The sequence below is a fragment of the Centrocercus urophasianus genome, unplaced genomic scaffold (genome assembly GCF_019232065.1).
Source record: "Centrocercus urophasianus isolate 14NV4802_14NV808 unplaced genomic scaffold, USGS_Curo_1.0 seq_10, whole genome shotgun sequence".
NCBI classification, from domain to species: domain Eukaryota; kingdom Metazoa; phylum Chordata; class Aves; order Galliformes; family Phasianidae; genus Centrocercus; species Centrocercus urophasianus.
Genome location: NW_024884142.1, coordinates 27,861,100 through 27,888,289, shown reverse-complemented (window position 1 = coordinate 27,888,289; position 27,190 = coordinate 27,861,100). Strand labels below are relative to the sequence as shown.

The following is a 27,190-nucleotide window of genomic DNA, read 5'->3' as shown; positions in this document are numbered from 1 at the left end:
GAGAACTCCTATAGCTGCCCTGTCACCTGCATGCTTTCATACTAGGAGTTGCTTGTTCTCTCAGGAAGCAGCCTCTGCTTTTTTAAGGCTTTTTATGTCTATGGTTTACTTATCAAATCCTTTCTACTATCCAGTCCAATTTGGCTTGGTAATTCTCATTCCTCCTCCTGGCAACTGGAGCCTGTACAATGAGAATGCACAGAAAGCTTGTCTCAGCAGCTAGAAATTGATTAGCTGCAATGTTGTAGTACTTGCTAGAAATGAATTTCTTTTTTTTTTTTTTTCCTGCTTACAATATTGCTACCTGTAGTATGTTTGGTTGTATATTTCTAATCTCATTCCAGTTGAAGACTTCGTACATACAGGACCTGTCATTTTGTCAAATACTTAAAAAATAGGTAGGCTTTCAAGGAAATGACTCATTTCAATTTAAAGCTGGAAAATGATATTTCATAGAAGAGGAAATTGCTTGTCATTAACTGGCATTCTTTGAGATATCCTCTCTGCTTGAGTGATATTTTTGGTGTTGCTGGACTGAAAGTGGGTACACGTCGTGCTTTACGGGAACGTAGTGAATGGAGCATCATCCTTAACTGCTTAGCAAATGTGTGACTAGGGATTACCTTCTATGTGTCCAGGACCAAGGCTTTTTTTTTTTTTTTTTTTTTTTTTTAAGTTATACAGATAATCTGAATTCTGATAAAGTATGTCTTGACCTTTTGACCTCAGGATCACATACACACGGGCTTCAGGTGTATTTTGGGACAGTTGTCTGCCTGGTCTTTGTCTTAGTGGGACTGTCTGCATGGCTTTATCCAGCAGATAATCATTAACACAGAGCCCTCACAGTCATACAGTATGAGGTAAGAGATACCAAAGGAAGCCCTGACAAGTCATGTGAAATGGTTCAGGTAGAAGTCAACAGAGTTAGTCTCAAGAAGTTAAGGTGGGCCATCTGATCTTGCACCTTTCCTGCCCTCCTTACTGATTTAATAACCACAGGAAATTTTTTAAAAGCACTTGTATGTGTGGCTGAGCTAAGTAGAGTTGTTAGAAACAATTTTTCTAGTAGGCTAAGAGAGCATTGATAAGTTATGTTAGCAACTGATAAAGATGCACTAATGCATTTGATGGGCAGGTTTTCAGTTTCAAAATAGCAATCACAGATAACGAAAGCTCAAGGGTAGTGCATTGTAATCCCTTTGAGTCTTATGGCTTGAAGGCTCTGCTACAAGGGAAAGATAATCTCCTATAGTTGCTATTGCTAGGGAGGTGCATAGCAAAAAATAGACAAAGAAAGAAAAAGAATCTTTAAACAGGTATAGATGCATAGAACAGATTTTTATGCAATTCTTTCCCTTTGATAGGCACTTCTTTTAACTCAGCTCTAGTATGACCCCTGAAAGAGGTTGTTAGAAACTGCATGCACAGAAAATAATGTTTCAGTACCTGTGAGACTGAAGTTTCTAGAGTAAATTGATGTATTATGTTCTGGCTGTATTATAGAAGGCATTGGTGAAATTGCTTTGGGTACTCTGATCTTTTGCTGCTAAGGCCAATGGTCTGTTTGCAGACTGCTGCTGGATTGATTTCCTCCCTGTTGTCTGAAGATTAACTTCCAAAGAAAATTTTCAGGTGCTCTGCATCCATCATCATCATGTGACTGTATTACAATTTCAAGATTTCAGAGAAGCTTTTGTCCTGAGATTGCATAATTAAGGCCTTAGACTAGATGGGGAAACATGGAACAAGGTTTTTGCTCCAACAAGGAAAAAAAAAACCACACTAACATCTGTTCACTTAGAGGTAAAAAAAAACCCAAAAGCAAAACAAAAGGCGTTAACCACTTCATGCAGACCACAATCCAGATACACAAAGTTACCTCAAACTGGAAAGCATCCTTTCAGAAAGGGTGAAGGAACAAGATTTTTTTTTTCTTCATTGTGAAAAACCAAAGGGGAGACAAATCTCTGAAGTGAAATAGTTGCATAAGGAAGAGTGTCTTATCAAATCTGAGTAGAGAGTATTCTTAGTAGGAAAGAGAAAAATAATGCTCATCAACTGCTTATATCTGAAGAACTGAGGGGAATTAAAAAGGCCATGGTGTATTACTGAGTGTACTCGTATAATCATGAGTAGCGCCCTAAAGATAGCATAAAATTATTAAGCCTTGGGTTTCTGTAGTGCATCCATGGTGTGAATGAGAGCTGTCTCAAATGCTCTAAGAGGAATAATGCTTACTCTCATAAACTACTGTTCTGCTTACAAAGACGTAAGACTGCTTCTGACAGTTTCTTAGTGATATCAGGTATAGTATTCACAGTAAGGGCGGCAGACATATACCAAAGGGAGAATGGAACTCACCCCACTGGCAAAGGGGCCCACTAGCAATCCTTCCCAATAAGCAGCCTAGCCCCAAGTGATGCTCTCCCTTCAGTGGCTGCCCTTACATGAGCACAGGGTAGCTCCACCCCTTCTGGTCAGGAGCATAGGAGCAAATAATGTGTCTGTGCTCCTTGGGCCAGCCATACCCCTTCACCAGGTGCTCAATCACCAGTTCAAGCCCCGACCTCACAGTTTCCTTACTATTAGGCTGTTGTATCAGCTGATATGTTCAGCTTTACTTTCATACAGACCTTAGGTTTTTCTTTGAACACAATAGCAGTGACAGGAGAAGGTATAAGGAGTATGTATCTTGGACTATAACGAAGGAGGAAAAATCTCAAGAAAATCTCAAGAAAGCATCATCCTTCCTTCCCTGTTTTTACTTGACGCTGTTTCTTCATCTCTTCAGAAGCTTTCTTTTTGCTGTTTGTGATGCTGGCATGTTAACAGTGACTTGAAACATTTGTGTAGGCGTAAGGAGAAGTGCCAGAGCTGCACTTTGGCTTTTGCTTTCTTTGGGAGTGGTGAGCATGCTGTATGGACTGTCCTACCTGGAGCATAGAGGGGAGTCAGAAAAGAGGAAGTTTGCATGAAATGAAATGGATGTATGAGTTCAGAATGGGTAGCTGTCCATGTGGGACTGTGGACACTACCTCAGAAAAGTTCTGAGATACTGAGGAATTAGGGAAGTGATCCAAGGAATTAGGGAAGTGTTATGTGAAGCAAGATTTGCACTGCAGAATGGCCATAGTACTGTGCTTTGTGCTGTCCATAGCACTGTTGAAAGCAGTTTCGCTTTGAGACCTCATAAAAAAATCAGTTGATTACTCCTTGCCCAATGTATTGATTGTTATGCAAAACAACTGATCTTACAATAGGTCTGCATCATGAATTACTGTATGTTTAAATGTTATCATATAGGAGACTGCTCTGCAGTCTCCTCTAACAATTACTTATACTGCACTTGTTTATTTTGCAATGACTTCATTCTTCACAGGTGCTTGAATTGGTCCTGGAAAACTTTATTTATCCGTGGTACAGGTATGAGCTTTATCTGAAAGTTACTATTTTCAAGTAGCATAACAAAGTAATCATTACTCATAGGGCAGTGAGGCACCAGCACAGCTGCCCAGAGAAGCTGTGGGTGCCCCATCCCTGGAGGTGCACGAGGCCAGGTTGGTTGGTGCCCTGGGCAGCTGAACTGGTGGGGGGCAGCCCTGCCTGCAGCAGGAGGCTGGGGCTGAGTGAGCTTCAAGGTCCCTTTCAACCCGAGCCGTTCTGTGACTATGATAAGCAAACTGTTAAACATCCATTTTCCTTTTAAAGAAAAATACAAGACACGCCTCTAAGTGCCCCATATTCATCATTATGTTGTCTCTTACACAGGATAGAGCAGGTCTGTTAATAATTCAGATATGGTAGAGATTGTCCTGAAATTTGTATTTCATCCTAAAAACACATTTTTAGATTGATTATTTTTAAATGCTAATTTTTGAAAACATTCTCACTTGAAAATTTGCATGACTTTGTTTTTATAAAGTTTTAAATGAACTGAGCTAAAATTATTTCCAGACTAAAGAAATTCTCATCAATCACGTCTCTGAGTAAAATATAATCTTTAATCATAGCTTTTCAAAAATAAGAATTCTGCTTTTAATTAGTGCAGAAAATACATACATGTTTTAGCCTCTTTGTCACGGATTCTGATAATTTGCTGAGATTTAAGGATATGAGGAGAGCCTATTTTGAGCTGAGCATAGTAGTATTGTGTAAATAACCCTAAAATTAGTATGTAAAGAAAAGTTTATAGCTGTATTTATATAAATCAGCCCCTCAGACTACTTTGTAAGAAGATACTAAAAGAGATTAAAATTCGAACTGGTTGTGCTGCTATTAATATGTTAAATCAACATTATTTTTCATTAAATGGAGAGGTGGAGTTCTGTGACAAAGACAAATTTTATATGTTGTTTTGTTCTCCACTGTTCTTTGTTTGGGATCTGTAATTTTTGGACAGTCTTTTTTTGCCCGACTGGTTTTTAATTATGGCTGACATCTGCTTGTGTCATGTCTGTCTTTGTTGTGCAATGAGTGCATTTAAGTATAAAACTCAGCTGCTTGTGCAGACAGCAGAGGGAGCTTGAGGACTGTGTATTCACTGTGTTCACGTTTCACATTGGAAAACTTAAGGTTTTAACTTTCAAGTACAGAAAACTAGGGGGTGCTCCAAGTTTGATCAATAAAGAAACGTAAGGAGTTAATCTTCTGTGTTTCATAATTGGAGATTAGATAGGATTTTAATTTTTTTTTGTGACTGGTGGAAAGTCACTTTCACATTTCACTTGTTTTTGGCTTGCAAGGAGGTTTGTGTTCCACAGATTACCTGTGTGCATCTCCAGTATCCAGGATGACTGCGGTCTGGAATACAACACACAGTTGGCATAGCGTAGCTGGAATATGTGTGGCTGCAAGTGCAGTGCATAATACACTTGATATGGAGCCAACTAGCCTAAACCGTGTTACATCTTGCTTCCTGGTGAGCTGTCTTTTGTTTTACATGGCTGCACCTCCGCGTTTTGTACTGGCTCCATAAATCCACACCATACTGATCAGATGCAATGGGCTTCCCATGAACTGTATAATGGGAGTTCAGTGAGCTCTACTGCGACGGTATCTCTGATTCTTCAGGGAGAGAGCTTGGTCCTGAAAGGTTTGCAGGTTTCAGCCCAGCAGTAGCATTGTCAGCTCTGGTCTCCTTCTCTGTAGACGCTCAGGTGGTTCTGTGCTTTCCTGTGATCTCCAACAGTTGTGAAGATTAAAATCGGAAAGTAAATGTTTCTGAACTGGGTTAAATTTTGAGGAATGAAGTTTAGTACTTGAAGTCCCATGAACGCTACTGAAATAGATAGTTGTATCTTTGTGAATTGCTTAATTGGTATTTCTCAAAGTATATACACTGATTGAGTCCCAGTGCTTACGTGTTATTTTTCAACTGTTATTTTATAACAGTAAAGTACTGTTATAAGTAATCCAAGTTTACAGAACTACAGAACACCTGTCAGAGTCAGAGTTGCTTATGTAGTCTTATACCACATGAAGTCTTGCTTTTAGCAACTTATTCTGGATTTTAAGTAGGAGAGTCTGAAGTTGGAATGTGTCCCCTCTATGCTGTTGCAATTCCAGCTCTCCAGATTCTAACCTACCTTACTGCATTTTTGTGATACGTTACTGTGAAAACCTTTGTTCCTTGACAGTAACTGAAATAAGAGTTTTTGCATTTGCAGAACTAGAATTTTTATTGAATTACCAAGTGTAGCCTGACAGTATGCAGTCTTTTTATAAGAGTTGGTCAAATTTCATATGGATAATTGACAAACAGAAAAAAAAAAAATCACTTCAATATTTGCATATGTTTTTGTTTATCACTGGACCCCATAGGACTTTGCATGGACAAGCAGTTGGGTATTTAAAGACGTATTTGACTCAGTAACTGTTTATAATTAACAGACTGAGTCTTTTTCTTTTAGTGTTGTTTTTTTTTTTTTTTAAAGCTTTTCCTTTCTGAGAAAATGCTGCCAACTTCTAAAATGCTTTTAAGATGTTATTTGGACCTTCCTGCCTCACTGGAGATTTGGGGTTTTACAGTTGCTTGACCTTTTAACCAGTCTTCAGTCCACTGATGGTTAAAGGAATGTCTCTGCGAACCGATGGTGTTTCATGAAAGTACGTGGCATAAAGTTGTGTCCAAGTAGAATTAGCCAAAATACTGGTTATTCAAGTGTCAATAAACAATTTCTTGGTCCAAATTACCTCATGTGTCTTATTATCTGACAAATATTAGTAATACCGTCATAGCAATTTGTTTGCTGATCCCCTGACTTCCTTACAAAGTGCAGATATTTGTGAGCCATATTGCTTCCAAAATGTGAGCTGGTGATCTTAAAACAAACCAAGACTTCCCTCAGTATTTTTATCAACATATGATTAGCTATTGAAGGATCACTGTGTTCCTCATGCCAGGCCACTTTCTTTGAGGTGTTTTTTCTTGCAATTAGTTATGTGCTTTGACTGCCAGGTCACCAATATCTGTAGCTAAGAAATCACCTTCAACATGCATTTGGATGCTAAGTAACCTAGGCTAACACTGCTTTAAAAACTCTGATGCTTAATAACATAAAATGATGCTATGGGCATAACTATTTGCTTTTCAAACATAGCTGTTGCTGCTTGCACTAATATATGTATATTTTTACATAAATGATGTTTGCAATTAGTACACAGACAAAATGTGTAGGGATTATGCAAACTGAGATCTGTGATGTCTTTTATGTGTGGTCATTAGGTGAAGCAGTGTGTAGCTTTCTTGGTTGTGTTACTGCTCACCTGTTATAGTGCAGTTTTATCAGTATCTTTACTCACACTCCAATGTCCATATATACTAAGATTTTGGTAGGCTTTTATTTATTCCATTGCAATTTGTGGAGTGCCATTGTTAGGATCTCTTCTTCCACTCAAACTAGTTGCAATTTCTGCATCTAAGACTTAGTATTTCCCATTTTCATCCAGTTTCCAAAAGACATAGAATTAAGGAATTTTTTCCATAATCAACTTCAAGTATTTTTAACGTGATTTTTCACTGAACATAATGTACTGCAGCAGATGGAAAGCCAGATTATAAGTTTGGATGTTTTGACAAGTAACTTGGGAATGTATTTTAAGTTCTTTATTCCTTTTTTTTCCAAGTAGAAACATACTGAATAACTTCAGTTGTTTTGTGTGGCTGTAGGTAGAAGTTTTTGTTTTGTTTTCTTTATAGTTTCTTTATTTGAAATCTTGTGTATAAAGTTGTGGAGTATGCAGAAAAGGGAAGATCCAGTTCAGTCTAGCTTAACTGGGGAAGATGCGTGCAGTACTCTTACTCCAAAGAATTTACAAAGGTTACATGCCACTGAAATAGAAAACTATCACTGTTTTCACGTACGTAGAAGCTAAGTTAGATTTTACTTGTTAGTAGTCATGCATTTACTTGTTAGTAGTCATTTACTTGTTAGAAGTCATGCAAATCAGAATGGTTGGGTTGGAAGGGACACTTAAGATCATCTTGTTCCAGCCTCTCTGCTGTAGGCAGATAGTCTATTATACAGTTCCACTTTACCCTCAGACATTTTTCTTAGGGCACTGTTGAGTGCACTGACGTGCTGGTAGTGCTGTGTATTTTACTCAAGTAGAAGACTGCTTGCTCACTCCTCACGCTCTGTGGCTTTCAAGTCAGTTAACATCTGTTGAGGTGCCGCTGTTGGGTGTTATTATTCCAGTTTTTAGTGTTTTTACTATTTTAGTTTTTTTGTTACGCGTTGGATGAGTACAGATGTTTCAGGTTTTTTTCTTCTTATGCAACTTGTTTTTATAACACTGCAGAAATATTACTGATGATGAATCCTCTGTGGATGAACTGAGAGGCACGCTGCGTTTCTTTGCATCTGTCTTAGTTCGGAGAATCCACAAGGTAAGGCCACTGAAAGGTATTCACACTCTTTCTCCGTCTGCAGCTAGTTCTTTAGTTTTTCAAATGATAATTCTTAAGTCAATCTTATGGGTCATACATCAGTTTGTAATTTTTTTGTATGTTAGCTGCTTCTTCGCTTTGGTGCTTATACCATTTCTGATTGTAAACCATGTTGCAAAATTCTTGCAAATGGATGTCTTCTTGACACTGGCGCAAGGCATTATTAAAACCTTGAGACGATCTTTTGGCTGTCCTTTGGTGACTTAATCTAAGTGGAAAAAATTTTGAGAGTTATTGAGAAAACTGTTAGAAAATGGTCTCGTGGCTTCTCATTCCTTGGATTCTTTAAATACAGGTAAGATTCTTGTGTTATCTAAGAGGCTTCTTAGATAGTGAGTAGCTTACTGTAAGAACTAAAATACCATTCTTATCCTAATATAGTTGTTAAGAAACAGTCTGCAAAGTACATTATGAACATGTAAGTAATTTGTTGCTGTGTTTAATGATTAACACATATACCCAGTATTCCAGTAAAGTGCTTCAAGCCTTTTTTACAGATATGACTTCAAAATTTCTGGCTGTTCTAAGCAGAAAGGGAATCTAATTCTGCATCTAGGCTTATTCAGTGCTGGTCCTTCTGGTGGAGCAGTTACAAGAAATATGTCTTTTCCCCTCCTTTGTAACAGCAGTATTTTCTGCACTACAAGTTGTATGTGCACTCTGTGATGACTAATGAACAGCCAGATTCTGTCCTTTTTATATATCAAATCCAGATGACTTTCTTGTTTACTGGAATTTGATTCCGTTGCTTTTAAAGCGAATCTGCAGGGAAATTAGGAAATGATCTATGTGTAGTACAGACATTATGTAGAGAGAGATTTGAAAGTGAAATAATTCTTTCAAAGTGAAAATCTAGAATGAGATCTTAACATTTGGAATTCTAACATTCATTATTGGTGCAGAAGAACAGTTGCTTCCTCTGTTGATCTTGTAATAAAGTATATTAGTTGTTATATCAACTCTGGTGTCTTTTATTGACAGTATCGAGTTAGAATTTGGGTAATAATTCATCACGTCTGTCAGTAATAAAGTAATTATATTCTGTGACTGATTAGACAATATATACAACAAAACAATGAACTTTAGCACATACAAGTACTAAGAACTGTCAGGGAACTGTTTGCTTTTGTTGGTGGTCTTTGCAGAGAACTAGGCTTCATCCACAGTGATGTGGAAGTCAAGCTGTATTGCTATCATTACTGCAATAGAAGAATCACGTTGTTCTAAAGTTTAAAATAAATGTTAGCAGTATTGTTTACAGCATTTAGTTCTACGTGATGTTGTATGCTTTACAGACAAAAATGAGCACAGTATCCATTTATCTAGAGAGAATTCATTGGTTGTTTCTGAATGATCCTTTTTATGGTTACAATGGGGACAAATTAATAAATTTGATAGTCATCGTCTTTAAGACATTTTGGGGAAGAAACTAGAATAATTCTTTTTTTTGTTTTGAAACTATTACTTAGGTGGATATTCCAACTGTAGTAACAAAGAAAATGCTGAAGGCAGCAATGAAACATATAGAAGTGATAGCCAAAGCCAGGCAGAAAGGTAAAAATTTAACGTGCTTTCTGTTTCAAATGACAAGTATAAAAGTTTATTTCTGCATGTTTGTTGGTATGTTTCCTAAATCTTCTTATCATTGCCTCCTGTTTAAAAACAAACAACATTCAACCGAAAAGATCCTTTCACATTTTTCTTATGGAGGTGGAGGTTGCAAAGACAAATAAGGAAAATGGTATGATACAAAAGATCTCTGACATTTGAATTCTGAATCCTCACACTTTTGGAATATTAAACTCCTTTATCTGTGTGGTGAACAATATGTTTTTTGTCTGTTCAGAGCAGTCAAGATCATTTAGCAGTGCTTCTTGCAGATTTTCTTCTGTGTTCTATCTAAGCAATTACAAATGAAAAGAGTTGTATGTCTGTTCTGTGGTATAACTGTAACTTTCATAGCTTGAATGAGTTCACACCTAAGACTGATTTCATATCTGCATGTTAACATCAGAAGTTGTTCATTATGTTGAAAAGATGTCACTGTGCTCACAGATAATGCATACTTTTTTGAAAAGTAGCATTTTTTATTCATATTCAAATAAAAATTAAGAAATTACAAAAACTCTACACTGAAGGAATATTTAAAAGTACTACAGTTAATGTTATCTTTACTCTTTTCCACTGGCTGTGTTCCACAGCACTGTATCTACTAAATGTGGTTTCATTCAACTTTTAAACATAGATGTTTACTTTCACTGCAGTCATGAACTTTCCTCCCTTCCCTCAGAACATCTGCTTGATATCTATAAATATATACTGTTACTTGAACTTTGGAAATTCTTATTGATCGTGTGAGTAGTGGGTACGAATGAGAGTGTGATCAAATTAGACTGGATTATCTTGAAGTGCTGTTTATGTCACTTTTCATATTTCCTTTGATTTCTGAAAACACTTTTTCCCATTGGCAAAGGCCTGGATTTTAAATGTGCAGCATTGAAAATGAAATTGTTTTCTTCAGAGGTTAAACACAAAAGAGCTTCTGAGGGCAGATTCATGAAATGGCACCTGAAAATGACTTCTAGCAGCACTTCCTAATAAATGGTGCTGAACCAGTCACCTATTGTGCATTGTTTGGAGGTAGCTTTCAGGCCTTGCTTTAGCGACTAGTTGAGCTTAGCCTCTTCTGTTTGCTTTCTATATCTTTCTTAAAATGGTTGCTCTGAGGAGTATTTCCTTTCTTTCTACTCTTCCTGCCTTTACCTCTTCAGTATTTGTGCAGACACCTCTACTGTTCATTACCTGTTGCTGCCAGACTGTGTCTTCCTCCTCTCCCTTTAGTGATGCCAACTAGGCAGACTTATCAGGCAGTACATGTTCCCACCTTCCCCATATCATCTGTTACAATACAGTAGTTGGAAAGAACCTACAAAGATTGCCAAGTCCAACTTGGGGTTCTTAGCTGTGCTGGATAAGTTAGCAGTCTTCTGTACTAAATTCAGCAAGCTGAGAACAAGCTTTTGCTTTGCAGATAGCAGGAATGCATTTAGTGTCTACCCCAGTATGTTTCTTGGCACGAATGTGTGATGGATTGTTCACACTACAGGGTGCAAGTTATTGCAGCTCAGTTCTTGTCTTTTGAAGTAACTTGGAGGAATATAACATTTTTGCTGCCAATTAGCATGTATAGTTTTTAACCTGGTAAAGCAGGTACTCTTTCAACTCCAAATGCCTATTATGAGGCAGTGTTCCTGCAGATCCCATGCTTGTTCTGGTCTGATTCATGCTGTTTTTATATGGCCTACTATATGTTCCTTCATGTTTATTTCTAAATGTTCTAAGGAGGAAAATGGATATAACTGGATTGAATAAAGGTTCAAGTTTACATTAATCTTGAATTGTATTGTATGCAAAATGGTAGATAGAAGCCCATAAAATGGAGACTAACAAGGATGTCAGGAAAAAGCAAATAAAGATATACTTTAGACAATGCATTTTATCTGAAGAACCAAAATGTTGAGTTCTTCAGTAGTGATGAATGAAAAAATCATTGAGGATGTAATGCAAACTGCAATTATTTAGTGAGGGAATTCATATTCCTATGGGATTTTTCTTTTAGCATAGTCAGACTCCAAAGTCTAAGACAGGGTTCTTGTTGAAGTTACAACGTTGTATTCCTGTGGCAGTTGAACTTGAAAGTATTAATTTTTAGTTGAAATGAAAAGCAGTCACCTCTTATTTCACTATAACAACAAGCAACAGCTTGTGACATTTTTTTTTTTTCTACTTCCAGTTAAAAATGCAGAATTTTTACAGCAAGCTGCCTTAGAAGAGTATGGGCCAGAACTCCATGTTGCTTTGAGAAGCCGAAGAGATGAACTTCACTATTTAAGAAAACTTACTGAACTTCTTTTTCCTTATATTTTGCCCCCCAAATCAACAGAGTGCAGGTATAAAAAGATTTTATTTTCTTCAAAGTATGCACATACAATATAGTACTATAATTTTAGGGACAACAAAATGAATTCCAAAGTTATCCTTCCTTGTCCCTTTACTTGCATGTTCAAGGTCAATGCTAGCCCTTTGCTAGTGAATTATTTGATTGCCATTGGAAGTACTGCAGCATTTTTAAAATGTGTTTTTAAATACTAAAGTATTTCCCAGTACAATGTAATGTTATTAGTGATTTTATTGCCTTAAAAATTGTTGTTTAGTGTGGGTACTGATTTTTATTTTTTTTTATTTTCAGATCCCTGGCACTTCTTATAAGAGAGATTCTGCCTGGTTCTGTTTTCCTTCCCTCTATGGATTTCTTAGCTGATCCTGTAAGACTTTAAAACATAAGTAATCTTCATTTATTTAGTATTACTGTTTTTATCCTAAGTGTGTTATGGTAAAGCAAATTACACTCAGTAGCTTGCTTGCTGTGGGCTTTGTCTGTGTTAAAGAGAAGAAATCTTTGTGGCTGATGTCTTTGTTCATTACAACTGATAAAGGCGAATAGCAACAGGACAAGGGGAGATTACTTCAAACTGGAAGAGGGTAGGTTTAGACTAGGTAATAGGAAGAAATTATTTACTGTGAAGGTGGTGAGACACTGGAACGGGCTGCCCAGTGAGGCTGTGGATGCCCCCTCCCCGGAAACATTCAAGGCCAGGCTGGATGGGGATTTCAGCGACCTGCTGTAGAGGGAGGTGTTCCTGCCTGTAGAAAGGGGGGATTGGAACTGGATAACCTTGAAGGTTTGTTCCAACTAAAACCATTATATGATTTGAATGCTTAACTGACTGAACTGATTAAAATACAGCATTAGCATGATCTCTTAATGTAGTTTTAATGAAGGACTACAATTCCTGTCAAATGAGGAAATGTTGTTAGTATAAGTACCTTCAAATTGATGTAATTATCAATTATATCAATTACTTGAGCTCTAGCTGTATGCATCTTCATAGCAGCTTAAGTAAGCCAGCCTTTTAGCACCTGTATTAAAACGAATTACTTTGCCCTTAATTCTGTGAAATAGAAGATATTTGCTTATGAAGATGGGATACTGCCATCTTTGATTTTCATAGAGCCACAGAATGGTTTGGGTTGAAAGGGATCTTTAAGATCATATAGTTCCATACCTCTGCTGTAGGCAGGGACATGTGCCTCCAGGCCAGGGTGCTCAAAGCCCCATCCAGCCTGGCTTTAAGCACCTCCAGGGTGGGGATATTCACAAAGTCTCTGGACAAACTCTTCCAGTGTCTCACCACCACCACAGTAAAGAATTTCTTCCTATTATCTAGCTTAAATCTACTTTACCTTCCACTTTACAGGCATTACCTTTCATCCTGTCGCTACCTGCCCTTATAAAAAGTCCCTCCCCAGGTTTCTTTTAGGCCTCTTTCAGGTACTGGAAGGCTGCAGTAAAGTCCCCGTAAAGCCTTCTTTTCTGCAGGCTGAAGAGCCCCTGCTGTATAAGCCTGTCCTCTTAGGGGAGGTGCTCCAGCCCTCTGATCGTCCTCTGCAGTATTTACAGATGTATCAGCAAACTATAAGCAGAAGATACTGTAACTGAAAGTATTAGTAGTTAGATCTGTTCTATCAGCAAAAATAACTTGTAGATCTTTCCACCACTAAGTAAAGACTGTTTCTGTTCAAATCTTGTAAGAAATTCCCTAACTTGTAAACAATATATATATATATATCTGAAGTAATAATATGACAGTAACACAGTAGTGAAAATATTTCCATCTATTTGAGTTTCTTTAATACTAAATTTGTATGATGTTTTCTTGCAGGACACTGTCAACCATTTGCTGCTCATCTTCATTGATGATAGCCCAGTAAGTACTAACGAAGCTAAAACCAGAGTAATTTATACTTCTTTTAAAGCAGCTCTCTTACCCAGTTGTTTTCTCTCTCTTTTTTTTTTTTTCCTGCAGCCTGAGAAAGCAACTGAACCTACTTCTTCATTGGTTCCATTCCTTCAGAAATTTGCAGAGCCAAGAAATAAAAAGCCATCTGTAAGAAAAGGCAACATTTATTTGCATTCCTGTTTTGCCTAATTGTTTTACTTTACCTGCTGCTTTTGTTCTACAGCTCTTTGCTTTATTTTTGTTCTCACTGAAAGTATGAAAATTGACTGTAGTTTTTTTTTAATTTCCTATGAAGGTCCTGAAACTGGAGTTAAAGGAGATCCGAGATCAGCAGGATCTTTTATTTCGATTTATGAACTTCTTGAAACAGGAAGGGGCAGTCCATGTGCTGCAGTTCTGCCTGACTGTAGGTAAGGTTATGTGTATGTACTGAGCTTGATGATCTTACAGAGTTTAATCATTTGTATGTTTAAGTGAATATTCAGTCACGAAGCGAGGCAGCATTGTCGAGGAAGAGATTGCATTTCAAGGTCTGTGTTCATTTACTTATGTACTGATTCTTGAATGCTAATCTTGATAATATTGATGTCAATGTGGACTTCAGGTCTGATTGTGTTTCTGTTTATTGATAAAGGTTGTACATTTACAAATAAAGTATTCCTGTAAGGAAAAACTTCTAGCCACAGATACAGTGTGCAGCTGCATCTTTTAAATATGTGGTTACTGTGGTATTTCTAAAATGAGCTCCACATCATGAAAAGATTTTCATGTTTAGACCTAAAGCTTAAAGAGCAGAAACGTAGCAGGAGCAGTAAAGATGCTGGAACCTCCTCCTGTACAGTAATGTTGGTTGTGATATATGCATTTAGTTTTACTGTTAGATGAGTGTCGTCTGAAAAGCATCTTGCTTTTCTGTGAAATTTTGGTTTTCTGTAATTTTGGGTGGTTAATGCTTTTGGGGTTTTTTTTGTCCACTAGTGGTTGATTACTGGCTTACCAACATAATGCTTTTCTGTTGTGTTTGGCTTTTTTTTTTTTTTTCTTGTAATCAAGTAGTTCTGTTGCATGGGAAATAATGGCTCTGTCTTTGTATCCCAGGCCCTTATTACAGCAGCAAGATGTTTGTTTGTTTTTTAATTAGACTTCATCTCTTAAATACATCACAAGTAATTAATTACTGCATAAAAGTAATATCTATGAGAGTAAAATCTCTATGCATGTTCTTTCTTTGGGCTCGGTATCCATCAAATGTGTTGACTTTATGTCAGGAAAACCTCTTCTCCTCACCAAAAAACAGCCAAGTGGTTGCCAGTTTAATGCTAGTGCTATGTATAGAGCAGTCTCTCAGCCAATACAACTCTCTAGAGATGCTGCTTCTAGCAGGAAGATTGCTCAAACTCTGGCTATTACCAATGATCAATTTTTTTTAGTAAACTTTGAAGTTTTCTTATTTCTAATCTTCTCTTTTGTTTTTGAGGATGGTGAGACTGTGTATTAGCTTTTAAAGCAAAGGGTGAGGAGTAGATCTCTCAGGTTATGCTGTCTAAATATGTACTGCAGTGGTTTTTCACTTGGTGGAAATGTTTTAATGTTTTGGACAAAATCAGCTTCAAGAAATAGAGAAAGTCTTGGAAGACTTTCTCTGAAGAAGGTTATTTGTGTCAATTGGTTGAAAAATGAAGTGAACACTACCATATTTTCTTTCTGGATAGTTTTCATACCATTAATATGATGAGTAATAAATCAAGCAGGAATTGCACAATAATTGTGTTGAATATATGTATGTATTTTATGTTGAATTATTGTGTTGAATATATGTAACACATATAGCCAGAGGAGATTAATTTTCAAGTTGTCCTGTTATTAAAGATACTGAAATTATTAAAATAGGATGGAACTGGCAAATGAAATAGCAACAGAGGAGGTGGATGATTAGTTTAAAGGGCTGCTCAGGCTCTTCATGGATTTATCCTCACTGTGATGCGGAATAATTACTTTTAATGCAACTTATTTTAAGGAATAATTTTAATAAGAGTGCAGCTACCTTGACATCTTGAGATGTCTTCTGTTTGTTCTGAAGCTGTATGAATAACTGTATCTGCTGGAAAATGAATTTGTTTTTATGGTGTTACTTGTTTGCCAAGTTGATCAACAAATGCGTTTTTTTTCCTTAATTCTCAGAGGAATTCAATGACCGAATTTTGCGACCAGAGCTATCAGATACTGAAAAGATGGCTCTTCATGAGGAAGTCCAGAAAATTTACAAAACCTATTGCCTGGATGAAAGCATTGACAAAATTAGATTTGACCCCTTTATTGTGGAAGAGATTCAAAGAAGTAAGTTTTAATTTGGAGGGAATGATGCAATGCTGAAAGTTAGACAGGATTTGACAGGACTAATTTATCTAAACGTGATCTCAGTCTTCTGTTGTAGCTGTTAAGATGTGTTAACCCCTTACTGTGCTGTACTTACGCCATGCTTTATCAGTTGATTTCTGTTTTTTATCTATTGGACTTGTATTAGCTTGCAATTATGATTTTTTCTTTTTTAATAATTTTTCTGCAGTTGCTGAAGGTCCATATGAGGATGTTGTGAAACTTCAAACCATGAGGTGTCTTTTTGAAGCTTATGAGCACGTGCTTTCTCTCCTTGAGAATGTTTTTACTCCTATGTTCTGTCATAGTGATGAGGTAAGTCTGAAACATTTTAAGACAAGTCCTAAAGCAATATTGTTATTTTTTGTAGTTGTTGTTTTTGTAGGATACACTATTTGTAAGCTGCATGCATGTATATCTGAGAAATACATCTTCATTTTTCACTTTGGTCTCTGACATCTAACTAATCTCAGAAAACTAAATTTATTCTAGTTCAATGCAGCATCAACAGAATAAAAAAAGAAAAAAAATATTCTTGATGTTACAATTTCTTGTATAGCACTGCTACTACAAATTCCCATTCCTTCATCCACTTCTTTTATAATTGCAGGTTTGCTGCAACAGTTGTCTTCTTAATAGGCATAAGATACTATTTAGAATATCTTTATTTACTTGGTAAAATTCAGTGATACTTAAAGTTACACAGATTTTATTTAAGTACCTTCAATGTTACTCATTCCAGCATCTGAAAATCAAAAGTATATTCTCCAGGAGGTCATTAGAAGCAATCTGCTGGGTTTTTAAAATTGTTCTATGATTAATGAAGAAATTGTTCTATGATTAATGAAGAAAACTGGGCAAACTTATGCAAGTTTGTATAAATAATGTCATCATAGTGGCCACACAGCTGCTTTTAAAGCCTTCTGATAGACAACACTTCAAACACAGAAGTTGAGAAGTTTTCATCCCCTTTGCAGTTTGTGTGTATGAATCAAACTGTGTACTAAGCTTCTCACATTTATTTGAGGCAGAATGTATTGACTTATCCTAGAATCAGATATTTACCTTGCTTATGTTCTGTTTCATGAAATGTATCTCTCAAAAATGGTATTGATGGTCACTTTCCTAGAATAGCTATAATGCTTCAAGTGCTTGATTTTTAACAAGGAGGAGATGTGGATTATACTGCCTAATTTTAGACATTAGTTTTAGCTTTTATTTTTTCCTGTTTGTTTTAATCACAAGAGGATGTAACTAAAATAAATAGTCTTGGGAACATGTATTGCGAGTTCAGTCAATCCTTTTCTAGAAGAATGTTCTAGCTGCTAGATTATGGTCAGTTTTCCTATTACTTCTGGTCTTTCTTACTGAATTCTACAGTGTTATGGCATAGTAACCCTTACTTCCTAGCTATTATTTGTCTCTGTTGTAGTACTTCAGACACCTTTTAAGAGGAGCGGAGTCACCAACACGCAATTCAAAGTTTAACAGGTATCTCTAGTAGTATGTTTAATTTTTTTCTTTGTTTTTCAGTTGAAAGCTTCAATTTATTAAGCTGGGAGTTTTGCTTCTGCTTAATATTAATGTATGTAAATTTTTAGCGGTGCGTTTTTTAAAATGCCAAGTTGCATGCTCAAAGAGTAAGCAAAATTACCTCGAGTGTATCTTCGTTTTGAAGTGTTTTACAGAAAAAAATTTAAATTGTGATTTAGACTTCATCACTTTAAAGGAGGGAAGGGAAAAATAACTGTACGAGTGAGAACAAAATAAGAAAATCAACATTTTATTTCCAGGCCTATAAGTGACTGCATTTGCCTGCTGCTGTGTTGTGAAATGATGTATCACCTTCAGTTCTTAAGGGGATGGGTGTAATCAACTTAGTCATGATATGAGAATTCACTTCAGTTGTGACAGGAAAGATTTGCTATTCCTCCTGGGTCAAATGTGTGTTTGTGTTCCCTAGCTGTCCTCATTCATTGTAGAAATGTAGAGTCAGAAGCCTTGTTTCTGGATTTGGGCTATATACTTGCTTACCAACTTCACGCTTCAAAAGTCTGTAGAGAAGAGTAAACATCTGTTGTGGTGTGAGTGGGAGCCTTTCTACTGTGGTGTTGGAGCAAGTAAGAGCTTGAGAACTCTTCTTTTCTTGTATTTTCTGCTATTCTGGATAGCTCAGTCATGGAGAAGCCCAGTTCAGAATCAATTTTATACTCTAACCAAACGAAGGAAATCTTCATTAAAACATTCTATAATTTGGGTTGGGTTTCTTTCTTGGGATGAAATAAGATCCACAGTACTGTTGAAAATACTTGTGTTTATCTTCTTAGATTATCTTCTATGGGAATAATAGCAAATTGTTTAACAGCTTCTACATAGACACACCTAGCAACAGCCCTCTTGTCTTGTAGTCTGCTATGAATTTTATATAACATGAGATCCCTTTCTTCTCTTTCTCTAACATTCTGTTTTTCTCTTGTTTCTCAATCTGTGACATCTATGTGTAGTCTTTGTAGATCTCATGACTCCAAGATTCAGGCTTAAGAGTAGTGGCTTCTCAAACTGGTGGTGATAAACTTCTTCTCCCTAGCAAAGAAGCATACAAGGCATCTTATCCCAATTGTGTTTGTCACCTATGTGATGTTTCATTAGGAATATTGACTTTAAACCACACTCCAGCTTTTCTTGGATGTGGCTACAGGATTTCATCCAGACCTAAAAATCTGCCTTCTGGTATCTTTTCCAAAATGATCCATCTCAAGAGTGAAAGGATCCTGTCACACACGTCCTAAATTTAGTCAAATTAAGGAAATATTTAGGCTACCTTCTTGGTGCTTTGCTTTCCAGAACGGCAAGAGTGAAGTTACAGACAATCCCTACATAGAGGTTTTTAAAGTCAATCTCTGGCTACAAAATAACCAGATTTTATTCTGTTTGGGGAAGGGCTGTCACACTTCTTGGAGTTCAAGCAGCATTTCCGAAAACATATCTGGTTCACGTTTTAGAATGATTTGAATGCCCAGAGTAAATACTGTGGCTTGCAATAAGAGATGCTGTTCATTCCTGGAACGATGCTTAGGTGAATGAAACAAAGATCCTATCTGAAAGTCATTTGTTTGTTGCTTTGGATTTTCCCTCTGCAGAATCTGCTATGGATAGTCACTGCCAGAAGAAGTAGAGATTACTTGTGGAATTACTCCAAATGTTATCCATGTGCATCATGCCTTCTCTTCTCTCTTCTAGCTTTAGCCCCAGTTGAGAGAAATTACAGGCAAAGTGATGAGTTTTGTTTCCCATGTCTTTGAAGTTTTGCTAGAGGCACTATGCGTGTATTTCATTGACACGGTTGATTAACTAAGAAGTCTGAGATCAAATAGTAGATCTCAAATCCCAGAGGAATGAATATATGGGCAATGTGTTGAAAGATTTCAGTTATTAAAAGACAAGGAAGTTATTTTTATAGAGCAATGTCTAGGGGGTAAAGTTGGGAAGTAGGAAGAGGAGATTCAGTGTATAATTTCTGTTTTTAATCACTTTTTTAACTGTACAAAGCAATCAAAACTTGTACAGACAGACAAATAATGTCCAATGAAAACTGCTAAGGTGATAAATGAGAAGTCACAAACACTTCTGGAGCATAAAGAATTCATGCAGCATATCTTGATGACTAGCAGTTCAACTCTGTCATTGGTATTTTCCACCTACTAGTTAGTGTATGTGGCCATGCTTCCCAGTCTTCTGGGTAGGTATATACCTGCTTTGGTTTTCTATACACACCTTGAACATACAGCAGAATAGAATAAAATAGTTCAGTTGGATTTTCAAAGATCATCTCATTCAACTGCCTGACCCCTTCAGGGCTCACCAACATTAATGAGGGCATTGTCCAAACATCTTGAATACTGACAGGTGTGGGGGGAGCATCTGCTGCCTCTCAAGGAAGTCTGTACCAGTGTTTGGAATATGTGCAATAAATATGTTTCTCCTTATATGTATTTTGAGAAGAAGTATCTCAATTTCTCATTGCAGGGTGAGCAAAAAGATTAAAACATTTTTTTAAAATGTAGGCCCAAATAGAAGATGTTAAAAATGTTGAGGAGTGTTTAGGAATAAAACCCACAGAATTAAGCAGCTGTATATGATATAATAGTTTCCCTTAGTCGTAAACTGTTCCAGTTTGCTATATATGTTTCCATTTTCACAGTTGTACTGTTTTTTATCACGGTGCCTTAGAAAGCAGTACCTATTGTAAAACAAAATCTGAAATTTGGGTAGTTTAATCCTGTAAACTATGATGTTCGTAAGATCATTGAATCACTAAGGTTGGGAAAGACCACTAAGATCATCTAGTCCAACCATTGACCCTTCCCCACTATGCCCACTAACCGTGTTCCTCAGGGCCATATCTACAAGTATTTTGAACACCTCCAGGGACAGTGAATCCACCTCCATGGGTTGCATTAGTTTGTCCAGAGTTCAGTAGCTCCTGTGAAATAAAAATGCAGCGTGTGCAGTGATTGTATGTATGGTCAACCTGCTTAAACATTTCAGCAAGAATTAATGAGTTAATGGCTGAGGGACTGGTTCCACATAGGAAAAAAAAAAAAAAAAAAAAAAAAGGGCCAAGTGAATTAGAGTCCTATGTGAATTTTCATATAGAGTACAGAAGAACTTTGATACCTACTTGGCACTGCAATTCACTTTAACAATGAGAACCAGCGTAAGCAGCTACTGATTTAAAGAAAATCATTCTTTAAAATGAATCTGAAAGAAAATTTTAGTGTCAGGAGTTTTAAATTCAAAGGTCATTGTGCTGATGACATGCTCAAGCACTGTTCTCATTTCACTCCGTAAGGATTCTAGGTCAGAAACTAGTCTCCCATAGTTGTGTTCAATCTGTAGCAATGGCCCAAGCCTATTCAGTTTTGTTGGGATAGGTCTGTTTTTTTGTTGTTGTTTTCTTTTCACGTTATTTTCACCTGGGCTCTGAGGTAATTTATGTGCCTGTTGTTGCAGAAGTAGCCTGAGTTTGGATGACTTCCGGTAAGTCTATCTAACACTCAATGAATGTTGTGTGTTAGCTGCATTGCATCTGTCATGGCTGCATCACACAGCCTTTATAACAACAATTACTCATCCATTTTACTTTTTAAAATGTGCCTTCTTTAGACTAAACATTTGTCCCCATGTTTTCTTCACCATTGTTTAGAAAGTGCTTAATTACTAATTTTCACAAGTTTGCAGTATATTAATGTTCATTACTGTTAACTATTTGTTTATTGTTATTAATTTTGGAATACATTTCTTAACTTGATATATTTTTTGTGATTGCTGGCTCCTCTGAAGCTTTCCATAATTTTCTTTACTCCACATTTCCAGATCATGTTTGAGATTTCATCCACTTGATGGCTTGTTTTGCCTGGTTCAGCTATGTTCAGTAGGATGGATCATTGCCTGGCATTGCATGCTCACATAATGATTTTATAAGTATTATCATATTTAAAGTCAAGCACCATTCTCCAAATTAATCCTTTGTGCAGCCCTTCTTTTGATTGTTGGAGGTTTAATTACAACATATCCTGTTTTTTTAATAATTTTCTTTGTTCATGCTCTAGGTTGTCTGTTATCACTTGTTAATGCTATAATTGCTGTTCAGTGATTTTTCTCATTATTTATGCTTCTTTTAATATGTGCTATCCAAACTCAGTATCTTTTCATTAGGAACTTTTCCTGGAATTTGTCAGCGTGGACATCAGTATTTTATATATTACTCATTCTATTCATGAGGGAGCATTAGCAACTTCATTTTACAGATTAGGAATCGAGTTCATGGAAACTTTTAATCTTTTATGTGCCAGTTCAGTGCACAGAGTTACAATTTGCTAGTGCTGGGCAATTAATAGCATTTATAACTTACTCTGCTTTTAAAGCAGTTCTGTGCACTCAGTGTGTCTACTAATCAGGTGTATGGATTTTAGTCAGCCTGAAGAAGATGGTACTCCGATTTCATATACATGTCAAAACCCAGTTTGTCTCACAGCTATGACTTGTCTGGTACTACCTGCCCCACAGAGGTTCACAGCAGCATTCTTCACCTGCGTAGTCCAGACTCACCACTTTATAAGGTTAATCCTGTGGGAAAATTATTTTGCAGCCCTCCTTCATTAAGGAGGGATAGCACCGATGCAAACTTTGTTCTGCAATTGCTAGCTCTGGAGTGATTAGCAATAACAATTTTTAATGTTACACGTGTGAATTCTGGAGCTTTTTAAAAAAATAAAATCCAACCTGCTCTCATCACATCATTCATCAGGAATGATGGAACTTACAGAATCTCCCACCCGGAGCCCTGTCAAGAAAGGAACTAGATTGATGGTCTAGCAGTGCTGTGATGTGGATCAGCACTAGAGGGAACGGGATGCTTTCCCAATGAAAGTTTTCTATGTTATTTGTTGACAGTAACAAATCAGCAAGTCTTGTTGGACTTCATTTCTGTTCCAAACTGGCAGCCATCTCTCCTCTTTCTTCTTCTTTGCCTTGAACCTGGCCATATCCTAGCCCCATTTCTTCCCTTTCACCTACATTGTGAATCTGTGAATTTCCATCCTGACTCTTGGGTCATTTTTAAATTTTGCTAGCCTCAAAAGCTTGATCATCCTGTTATTTCTCTGTCTGTTAACTTCCCTAGATTTTGTCCATGTTCATCTGTCTTATCTGGCTTATGCTCTGTTTATGTATTTGGCCAAGCCAGTCCAATGTTGTCACCATTCTTTGCCATGTGTCTGTGTAGCCTGTAAGCCACCAGTTTGTATTCTTAATTGGTACCGGTCACTGTGAAGATAATCCTATCCTAATCCATCACTGCATAACTGCTCCAGCATAGTTCTTCTTCCGCAGTCATGAGACATGTGTCCTAGGTAGGTATTCTGCCTACTGCTACATCATCACCAGAGTGAAAACAAACAAAACCTTCACCAGTCTGAACTTCAGTACTCTACCAAGTCTATGAACTGGTACAAAGTAATATTCATAATCTTGACTACTGCAAAAGTTTTGTGCAAGAATAAAAACAATGTCTTTGAAAGTCAAGCCAGGGCTCCAAAGGATTAGCCTTCTGGGAAAACTGTCTAACTTTGAATATGGTTTGTATTTTGCTATCCTTGGGTTTAAGGTCTTGAACAGGATTCAGATCTCAAATGTGAAAAAAGTTCAGCTCAGAAACATGTAGAAGTTTAAAATTGGGTAAGATTGTTCAGCCATGTGTTTGGGCTGTGATCTTTAGTTAACAGAGATCAGAAAGATCGCTGTTCTCTGTCTCTATGTTGGAGCTGATATTAACGAGATAGGAAAAATAATACCTATGAAAGAACAGTGAATTATTTATGTAATCTGTATGTAATTATAAAACAGTTAAATAGTTTCTGTTAGTAACACACAGGTGCTTTGAGTCAGCAGTTGGTGATGTCAGCATGGTTTTATGAGGGGTGAAGATGCTTTACCTGTGAACTACTGAAAAGCAGTACTGATTTTTTTCTTTTAAGGGAAAAGGAAAATACTTTGAATATTTTTGTTTATGTAAAATATTGACTTTTGAATCTTAGTTATCTATAAAGTCATTGAGTCCCCAATTCTGCAGTTCACCGTATTGGTTTTTAAATTGTTTGTTAGCTGCCTACACTGAACTGCTGTAAATAACTTCAGGTTGATTGATACTATATGCAACTTTTTTCTTTCCAGAATTAGTCATGGCTTGCTTTTCTTCTTAAGAAATAGTCTTTGGTGTCAGGTCTTGTAACGGCATAAGAATGCTATAAAAACTGTTCTCAGTATGGAGTGCTATTCGTGCCCAAACCATCTTTCCATAATGTGTTTCTGATTGGATGATTTATCACGAGTTGCTTTATTTCTGAAGAAGACTTTAATTCTTCATCTTTCAGTCAGACTGACTCTTCAAGCCAACATTTTTCAGTCGCATCTGTTTTGTCTCATGCTCAGTCTTGTTCCTTGCACATTCTTTCTGTCTGTCCCTAATGCTTAAAAGTCAAGATTTTACATGCTTGTAAAAATCTGGGATGTTTATGTAAAATACATAAAAACATTAAAAAAGTGCATCAAACTAGGCCATTTATAGTACTTGGCAACAGTGGGTAAGTGTTTAAATAAGAATACATGGAAAAGGACAGAGTTAGTGACCTTCTTGGTGTGCGTGCATGTACAAATGCCAGAGTTTCTGCTGTCAAAACAAAATTGTTTTATACAGTTAATTGTTTATTCTATGGACTGCATTACTGTGATGGTGTTATTAGTGTATTAATGTTAGTTCACAGTTAAGCATATGACAAATCCAAATTTCTTGCAAATATAACCAAGAAATTCAGGTTTTCTCTAAATGAATTTCAATTGAAGTGGAGTTGTGGATATATAGAGTAGATATATTGCCTATGTATGTTTTGCATTTTTCTCTTAATCTGCAAATTGTGTGCAATGGCCTGCTGAGCTGTTGTGTAGTATGTTCTATAGTGTGAACTCTGGCTTCTGTAATCCTAGGACCACACAGAAAAGAGGAGAATCATTTGGCATCAGCAGAATCGGCAACAAAATAAAAGGTGTATTCAAGAGTTCTGCAATGGAAGGAGCTATGCTGCCTAATTATAACTTAAATGATGGAGAAGATGACTTTGTGAGTAAAAGCCTTACGTTTTTCTTTAGACTTTGTGTTAGTTGTGTTGTTTTTTTTCCCTCACTTATTTGAAAACGTTAAGCTTGTGTTTTTCTGCTGTCTTACTTCGCTGCATTCCCTGATTAACTTAATTAGAAGCCAGCAAACCAGCAACTTAGCCTCAGTTTTTCTGTAGTCATTTATAAGCCAGGGGTTCATCCCCAGTTACTGTACATTTGAACTGATTTCTTAAGTAGACTTTCTTAGAAGAAATACTAATTGCAGTGTTGTCATATGCTAGCAATGTCATATGTTAGCAATGCATTTTTCTCTGAAAACTTAGTGTGCCATTTTATAATTCTGGATAATAAGGTGGTATTCATGGGATGTGATTTTTCACTCTGAAGTTTGCCATAGGACCATAAAAGCTTACATTACTGGAGAAATTGCTATAAAGCTGGACTGTGATGTGTTGCCTTCTTTCCAGATTGTGAGCTAGTAGTCCTTTCTCATTTGTCTTGAGTATGTCTTTTGGCTAATGTTTTCTTTCATGCCAAACAGAAATGAATAGAGGCAGTGGTAGAATTATTGCTTGGGACATTGGTTTCTGAAGCACAGCTGGGGGACAAATGGAAAGTTTTTTTTTAAAAAAAAAAGGAAAAAAGAAAAAAAGGCAGTGGGAGATTGGTCAGCTGTTAATAGCTATAGTTTTTTACTGTGTGCCTATCAATACAGTCTTTCATACCTGTTCCTCACAAAATAAGACCTGTAAGCATGTATCACTTTTATAAGCTGCCAGTTCATTTTCCACAGCCTAAAGACAAGTGTAAATACAAACTTACATTATTCACCTTGCTTTGAATTGCTTTCAGAAGAGAATGGGAAAGAATCAGCAACACAGAACTCTAAATAGTTGGATTTTTTTTCTTTAGATGAAATGCTTTCTGCAGTCTGAATCTCCATACAGGTCATGTCTTTAAACTGTTGCTATTAATTTACTGGATAGTTAAGTTCTTACTGATGTCACTTATCTGCTCTCTCTTGGGAGGTCAGATTATGATGAAAATCGGTTTATTTTCCAACATTGTTCATGTGGTTTAACCCAGGATGCAGCTAAGCACAGCTTTTCATTTATTGCCTTGTCTCCCAGTGGGATGAGAGAGCAAATTGTTGGGAGTTTGTGATGGAATTCATAGTTTGAGATAAAAAATTATTTTCTGAGGCAGAAAAGAGAGCAAGAACTCACAGTAATGATAGTATGTGTGAGTGTATATATTTACAACACAAGTAATGCACAACGCAATTACTCACCACCCATGAGCATCAGTGGTCAGCCATTGCCCAAGCAGTGGTTACTCCCAGCAGCCAAATCTCAAGTTTTCAAGTTTTTCATGTGATGTGTTATCAAAATTGCTTTTCTTCTAAAGCCAAAATGTAGCATCATCCCATGCACCATGAAGATGATCAGCTCTGTCCTAGTTGAAACCAAGATGATTGTTATTACAGACTCTACTAGCTAAAGGATGTTGAAGTATAATTCCTGTGTGGTAGGGAGGAATTAGTAGTTGAAGTATAGTTGAAATATAATTGAAGCAATTGTGCAAGAGAAGGAACATGGTTTTGTATCAGAGGGCAAAAGTTAACTTGTGAGAAATTCCTGAACTCAGTGAGAGGCAGACCATATGGAGACTTATCTTTAGTGAGGTAAGTTTTCAGATTGACAGAATGGTTTTATCTTTGGCAAGAATAGAGAGTTTTAAGTGTAGCATTATCCCAAATTCCTTTATTAAATTCAGGGGAAAGGAGTATTCTGCACTTAGTAAAAACACTTGAGACGAACACTGGGGAAAACCTCGGTCCCTTCATTTGTAAGTGTGATTGGAAAGAAGAAAAGGGAAAGAAAACATTAAACTGTTGCAAGGTTACTATGCTTCCAGTGTGCTGGACAGACCCGTGGCTTCATTTCCTGAGTGAATACTGAATATAAGCAATTCAGTAGTTTAATACAGCTTTAATAATGTCTCAGTAAGAGCTGAGGTGTAGTTTCCTAGCAGGCGTCACAGAGTCAGAGGAAGAGCTGTCCTAGTCTAAACATGACCTGGCAGTGCTTAAGACAGCATAATTGTAGGGTAGTGGCAGTGCAGTGCACAGACTCAGCAACTTTTGATTAATATATGCGTGAAAGAAATGAAAGTTATTTTCTTCCACTGAGTTTGATCTTGATTTAGTATTTAAATAATTGGTAGATTCAAAGTTAATGAAGAGTGATAGCGAAATGGTGTTTTGAGCACTACTGTGTTCTGACAAAAATTGAAATATCTGTAGCTTCTTATTTTTATCCTTTTT

General features: G+C 36.7%; 1 protein-coding gene across 2 annotated transcripts in view; it reads left to right on the top strand.

The window, feature by feature from the left end:
- The window catches only part of SNX14 (sorting nexin 14), a 48,528-nt gene that overhangs the window by 4,194 nt on the left and 17,144 nt on the right, over positions 1 to 27,190 (top strand). The window contains exons 5-17 of one of the 2 annotated variants that reach the window (XM_042822531.1): positions 3,383 to 3,426; positions 7,804 to 7,891; positions 9,421 to 9,505; positions 11,745 to 11,901; positions 12,201 to 12,276; positions 13,735 to 13,779; positions 13,879 to 13,959; positions 14,108 to 14,222; positions 15,994 to 16,149; positions 16,379 to 16,503; positions 17,621 to 17,679; positions 21,202 to 21,228; positions 24,733 to 24,865. In XM_042822531.1, coding sequence (XP_042678465.1) covers positions 3,383 to 3,426; positions 7,804 to 7,891; positions 9,421 to 9,505; positions 11,745 to 11,901; positions 12,201 to 12,276; positions 13,735 to 13,779; positions 13,879 to 13,959; positions 14,108 to 14,222; positions 15,994 to 16,149; positions 16,379 to 16,503; positions 17,621 to 17,679; positions 21,202 to 21,228; positions 24,733 to 24,865 — 1,191 coding nt within the window. The remainder of the gene's footprint in view (positions 1 to 3,382; positions 3,427 to 7,803; positions 7,892 to 9,420; positions 9,506 to 11,744; positions 11,902 to 12,200; positions 12,277 to 13,734; positions 13,780 to 13,878; positions 13,960 to 14,107; positions 14,223 to 15,993; positions 16,150 to 16,378; positions 16,504 to 17,620; positions 17,680 to 21,201; positions 21,229 to 24,732; positions 24,866 to 27,190) is intronic. The other variant, XM_042822616.1, reaches the window with a different exon arrangement.